At 34.8% G+C, this 6990-nt stretch overlaps 1 protein-coding gene across 1 annotated transcript; it reads left to right on the plus strand.

The window, feature by feature from the left end:
• Positions 1-4610, plus strand: LOC128189293 (uncharacterized). The gene is made up of 2 exons (XM_052860842.1): positions 1-1833; positions 4212-4610. Exons 1-2 carry the CDS (start codon positions 389-391, stop codon positions 4330-4332), a joined length of 1566 nt encoding a protein of 521 aa, XP_052716802.1. The 5' UTR covers positions 1-388; the 3' UTR covers positions 4333-4610.
• Positions 4611-6990: the final 2380 nt, after the last annotated feature.

The raw sequence follows: 6990 nt of genomic DNA on the forward strand, positions 1-6990 counted from the left end.
AGTTGCTAGCTATGGTGGGAACTACAGCGGAGGCAGTTCCTGCGTTATGATCGATGATGACTTAATAAGAAGGAAGGCTCTATTGTGTTCACAACGGGTTTTAAGAATACGCGGTATATATTTTTTTTTCTGTTCCAGAATAAACCGCGTAGGAAATATATATACAGCGACGCTTGATAGATACGGGATTCCTTTTTTCCTCCTAATAACTAGAAAAGTTGGGAATTTTTGGAAACATCTGTTTTTGGAACTTTCAATGGCTCTCGATTTTTCAGTTTATATGAGATGAGTGGTTTTTTTTTTTAATTTACATGTATAAGTTAACCTGACAGTAGATTGGACAATCAAAGGAACTTTCCCTTAACATCAGATATTGGACAAACTATTCATGAACTTTACGGGATTAAATTTTTCGTCTGATTTGGTCAGAGAAACAAATCATGTGTATTCCTCGGAACTTCTGACTTTTGTGTCCGTCTTTCTCCTGCTATTTCTGGGAGTCGGAGCTGTCAATGGAGTTTTATTTATTCAATACAGGAAAAGAACAATAAAACTATTGGACGTGTTTCTTTTAGTCATTTATGCAGAGATCACAAGTTTTGCTTCTATCCTGTCATTGATACTTTTCTTATTCGAAGCAACAAGTCAATATTCTGATTTAGTGCGAAGTCTGTCTTTCCCTTTTCTTATCAACTGTTTCTGTCTGATCCAAGCCATTATCCTCAGACTTACTCGACTAGATGTAAAACCAATTCAGTACAATGGCATCAAATGTGTATTTCTCTCGTCGGTTGGCATGGTTCTAATGGCAATTATCGTTCAAGCTTTGGGCTTCTTGACCATCTTTGCTAGAGATTTAGTTAATATTCTTTTAGATGTATCTTTTATTTGTTATGCTGTCTATCACATCTTATGTTTCTTATTCAGTGCCGCTAAACTTATCAAGTACACCAAAGAGTTACGAAATGTAAAGCGAGAGATTAGTATACATACTCTGTCCAAAAGGAACTATTCCTCGCGAGAATCGTCAATAAAACGTGTAAAAGCTCCTCGCCTTCGGAATTGTGGGAACTTGGTGAAACTGGTGAGTGACTCGGAGTCTTCTGAATGTTTGACAGAACAAACAAAGTCATCGATGATGGAATACTACATCTGCAAACACGTTTCACCTTACAGGATGGTGTCTAAATCGTCACCATGCAAGTTTGCAAAAGAAGCCGAATGTAAGCGTGGAAAAGTCAAACAAAAGTCGGATACTAATTTATTTTATGAGCAAAGTGACGAAATTTTTACCAGTTCAAAGATTCCCAGGGACTATGATGTATCAGCTTGTCGAAGAAAAGGTCACAGGTCAATGTCGTTTCCAAGGGAAGGGTCCGATCTGGTTCAAATGACACTAAGGATCCCTCGATCTTGCTGTAATCTGAATAAGTTTGACACTTTGACTGTCAGTGATCATATGGATTTCAAACGAACCATTAGTCCTGCTTCTTCTAACAGTTCGGGTATTACACGAATCAGCAAGAGAAACATCGGAAGTGGCTACGTAGCTGATAGTGAGGTCATAAGTGCCAATTCTGAATTTAGTGACAAAAGTCAGGCCAACGAAATGCAGTCCCCCTTTTTGTCCACCCTACCAAACTCTCTCTCGTTCCTGAGCTTTTATCGGGTACAACAAGGTCGTCTGCTATACAGACTTCTTTACATATGTTATGCCATGACCACTTTTCTCGGTGTCTCCTCCTTGGTCAAGATATGTCGAATCCAGAAGTTCTGGGGTCAAGACGTCAACACGGATTTTCCAGACCAGCTGACGATTCGCTGTTTTGACAGGTAATTTTGGACACTAGATGTTCAGATGATGGGATTTATACACAAAGTAAAGGCATATTACTTGTATATTTTTATTAGTAATCATATTCCTACATGGTTTTGCATGCAGTCGATTTACAGTTATCAACAACAGCAATTGATGATATTAACGGAAACAAAACCAAAGCAATTAATTAAAAGCAGATATTTGTCAGACACTTATGCTGTTGAAAGGAGAGGGTGTTCATTAATTATCACTTGTTTATTTTTCTATAAGAACACAATATTCAATGATATTTTAGTCATTTTACGATGACTCATATGTAACAATTAATATGATTTCATAGTAGTACATCCATTTGCATGCAATGATTAAAACGTGGCAGCACAATAAATCTCATGAGTCCCGAATGAGTCCCCGGTTGTTATTATTGCAAAATTGATTAAAACACAACGTGCTTTGTGTATGAATTAAAATCGATAGTGTATTTTCAATTTACTCTTGTATACAAGTTTACAATTCTCATGATGAGATTGTACTCATATACCATAAATTATTGTGTAAATTTGTGTTTCGTTCAAACTTATTTTTTAAATGTCCAAGGATACACGATACGGTTTTTTTCTATATTACTAAAGCACAGACAATGCAAGTGCTAATTGAGAATACGCAGTTTAAACCAAAATTGAATGTCTTATTTAGACTTATTATATTATAGACCAGATCCTCTCTTCTAAGTCTATGAAGAATATCTTTTTGAGTGTTTTCCGTGTTTTCTTGTCAAATCCTCAAACCGATATTGGCTGGGTGCACGTGGGTGGGGGTCTCCTTAAATAGCAAGTTATATAGACGATCTATAATCCCATAACCTTTTTGACGGGATCATTGCCGAAATAATCGTTTTAATATTTTGTCAGACCCGATATAATTTGATAAAGACAGCCATGTGTCGACAAAATATCTTTCACCAGTCAAGCATCATGATTATATTTTTTTGAACAGATCTGATATTCATTTATGTCCCAGTGTTCCCTTGTTGACGACAAAGATCAATATAATAGCCAATGTGTATTCATCGTTATAATATCTAATAACTAATTGATGCCCCCATATCAGCTACCAGCATCACACTTGTGCCCCCCCCCCCACTCCACCTTCTCTATAAAGCACAACTACCGTTCATTTCTTGAATGTTGTCGTAAATATATATATAAAAAAAAACTCCGCCCAAACTCCTAAAACAGTTCTGAACAATGAGACCCGTCGCGTGTTCTCAATTAGGCACGAGGCTTCCTTTGGCGTTTGCTAATCCGAAAATGGTAACAGTGTGTCCAAGAATGGAAACACTTTAACCAGGTGTTAAATGGTACCAATATAGCGATAAGTGTCACTTTTAGTGGAGTACCATAATATGTTAAAAGGATTTGTAAACATTCTATGACTTCTGCTCAACTGATGGTTCCTCTTCATGTTCCAACACGGTATCGATGACCTACTTTGCAATTGGATGCATGCGTGTTTCGCATATCCTTACAAAAATATTTTCATACCTTAACATATGCGTATTTGTGTTTAATGACTTTTGCAGTCTGAAAAAATTGTCTTTCGCTGGATTTTATAAATCCACATGCGTGCAGACTTTGATAATTAACATTTCTCTTCTATAACATTTTATGAGCAGAGTTTACACTTCCTTAACAATATTTTCCTTTGAACATAGAGATATAAATGGCATTTCTGTTGATTGGAAAAATGGTCAAGAATGGATAACCAAGGGGGGGTGTAAATAGATAATTAATATATATTTATGATCGAGTCCAATTCTTGCCTGTGTATCGGATGTATTCGTTGATCAGAAAAGGAGTTTACGAGTATTTCATTTTCTGGTAATTAATGGCCACATGGAGATCAATGGTATATTGTCATGTAAGCAGACGCGACTAATTACATATGTACCTAACACTCGGTAGATAGAAAATCGACCCCATGCTGTATCTAATTTTGATGTACTTCGACAAGTCTACAATAATCTTATTATTGAACGGGCAGAGAGAGAAGTCCAAGGAAATGATTAGTATCTCACTGTAAGAAAACATCATTACAATGTACAGTCAACATTGATGCTATCATTCCGATTTTAGCGAGGAGTTTGATTTCCATGGCCTCTAACTACTAACTATTACAAGTAGATTATACGTGATTTACTGCATAAGGTAAACCAGTAATATACGTGTAGTATTGCACAGTCAATCCCTGAGTCTCTACGGCCTTTGTGAACTGTCAGATACACATAAAGCCTGACTGCAAAATATGACATTGTCAGAGGTCCTCTATTGTTCTCAGTACCATTATGTTGTTATTAAAAAGTGAGTACATTTATTCCTTTCTCTTGTTTCAGGGTGATGGATGTCGGCATTGTTGTGTTGACGACCGCCGCCGTCCGTCTCGTAGTACAGCATCGAACACACCGCAAACGGAAGAACGGCGTGTCAAAAACGGAGTCCAACAACGCCACGTGACTTACTCCATTTTGTTTCAGTGATAGTAATAAATGTGTCTGTTTCGTGTTTTAAATCAATCATTTTTTTCGTCATGGATGTGAAGGTTTAATTATAAAGATACTGCTTTGCCATTGTCTATTCTTCTGAACATTCATTTGCCAGAACATGAAAAACAAGTCAGCTTTTCCCTCTCTTTTATTGCCGAATTTTTGCACGTTTTTTAATCGCATCGAAATTCTCGGTGAGTAAAAAATGTAAATTTGAGTAATTGTTCATTAAATCAATATAAAAGGAAATTAAAATAGTATATTTTTCTTTCTTTTTTTTTTACTATCATACAACTTGGCATAGAGATAGTAATCAATATTTAGAATCTAACACAAGGACTTTATTTTTTGCGGAATATTGGCGTAGGAAAATATCACATATTTGATGCAGTTTAATGAGACTGTTTTAGCATTTGAAAAACAATAACATTAATGTTGGATTTTTTAACTAATGTGAACTAATGATATGTTACTTGAGTTTCAGAATTTGATTTCTGAATAAGATTTGCCTATCAAATTACATTTTTATAAGCTTATAAGCAAGGCGCCCATTCCATACATTGATTGGTGTGAAAAAATCACTGTTAGCATCAATTTCAGAAATATTTTAATATTGGAAGCATAAAAAATAATAAAAATATCTTCAAAATTTAAGAAAATTAGAGGAAATGCAGGCTAAGCCATATAAATTATATTTTCAATATCTATTCCAATTTAGTAGTATAAGCTGATTGACCTTCTAAATTCTATCACTTCACTGAAGAATAGAATCTTCATACCTTAAACAGATGTCTACATAACTGCAAAGAACTACATGTATTTTTATTATCCGTTAAGTTGAGGAAAAAAGTAGTGACCTTGAACTGACCTTTATGTGAAAGCAAGGAGGTCAAATTTGATTAAACTGATAGAATCAATTTGATATAAGATCTGTTTAACTGTGTCAAAATTTCATGAATTTCTTATTATAAGAAGTTTTTTTTGATAACGAGAAGACTCCTCTTATCACCATTTGAAGAAATTTTATACTTATATTGGAAATGGGTTTGAACTTCTTTTCTCTTCAGGACATGTTTAAAAAAAATGTAAAATATACAACTAGCAAGATTTCTCCAGCGTTTGCGGTTTAAACACTATTTAAACCAAACAATTGAATATTTAACACCACAAAAAAGACTTGTTGTTTTAAAAAAAAAAAAAAACATGCGACGGCTCACAGAGATGACTGTGGTGGGTTTTTCTTTTCTAAAAAGTAGTTCATGTAAATCAATTTTCTTTGATTCAGGTTTGATAAGCAGTGCATCCTGATTGACATAATGTATGAAAAGCAATCTATAGTGGTTTGGGTTGGGGGACTGCAGGTCTGTAGCTCCTTGTCTGAAAATTCGGATGGACAACCTGGGAACTAGTGCTTTCTCTAGTTAAAAAAAACCTGCAATTTACGGCGCACAAAAAAAAAATGCGCTAGTTTTGGACTAGTTCTGTACAAATATTCAATTTGATTCCAAATTTACTATAGATAGTGTCACTCAACTTGCCTCTGATATTCTTTTAACCCGTAAAGTGAAGTGGTGCAATTTTTTTCGGCTGGAGGAAGGAGAGGCTTTCAAAAACGTACTTAAATTAGTATCGTAATCATTAAAATTGTTAGAGGAAATCAAAACAGACACTCTGGAACGAGAAGAAATACGATGCAATCGATAATCAAATTAAATTGTATATCATACTTTTGAATAGTGACATCATTTTGCGTATAAACTATGAAAATGGTCTAAATAACGATGTAGCAAATATTATATCATAGGTCATTGCAAACATTAGAACCTATGGGAATTGAGAAACACAAAACTGCAAATTCTGTTTTATTGAGGGATAACACGTGTTTGACAATCAATTGCATCTCAAATCTTTTTGAAGAAACAATCTCAATTATTAATTCAAAGACTTAAGTGTCGTTTCTTTGTCAACAATGTGAATATGTACAATACTTATAAACCACTCGAGTAATATACTGTTTGAATGTGAATACTATAACCAATCCAGTTTCTGCGATAACACCATTTCATGCGGTCACTAAACGGCTATAAAATTTGTTAAATGTGATGTAAAAATGATTGGAACAATCTCATTTTTTTTCTACGGCTTTGAGCGATAGAATCCAATTTGTTGATTAAATGTCGTTTCTGGCAACGACTCAAAACCTCGAAATGGAAGCGACAGTTCCGTGCTATCTGCCAAAGAAATTGACACATACATAACCGAAGCGTCCAGAATAACGGGAGACTGTGTATATTACAGACACGTTTTAGCCACGCTTGCTCGAGAGTTCTACAAACTAGATATGGTGAATCAAAGAACGCACATGTGACAATTCGTTGTGTTACCCGTTGCCAAGTGTGTTGCTAACGCTGAGGGTAATAGAACAGATTATCAACTGCGTCTAAACCAATCAGATTTCAGTATTTAACATGAAAGTATAATAAAATGATATGCTTCATATCGGAGAAAAAACTCACTATTTTGGTTAAAAATTGTTCGTCACGGCATTTAACCATCATTTCTAACTTAATTTTTTTAGATATGATTTGTTCAGCTGTAAACTATTATTTAATTTTAAAAAATTCTATAA

Source organism: Crassostrea angulata, chromosome 6, assembly GCF_025612915.1.
Source record: "Crassostrea angulata isolate pt1a10 chromosome 6, ASM2561291v2, whole genome shotgun sequence".
In the NCBI taxonomy this organism is placed as follows: domain Eukaryota; kingdom Metazoa; phylum Mollusca; class Bivalvia; order Ostreida; family Ostreidae; genus Magallana; species Magallana angulata.

What these genes read in the sequence shown, in the direction of transcription:
- LOC128189293 (XM_052860842.1), top strand. Translation starts at nt 389, where the DNA reads ATGAACTTTACGGGATTAAATTTTTCGTCTGATTTGGTCAGAGAAACA. An exon ending in ACGATTCGCTGTTTTGACAG is followed by an intron (nt 1,834 to 4,211) that starts GTAATTTTGGAC and finishes CTCTTGTTTCAG; the next exon opens with GGTGATGGATGTCGGCATTG.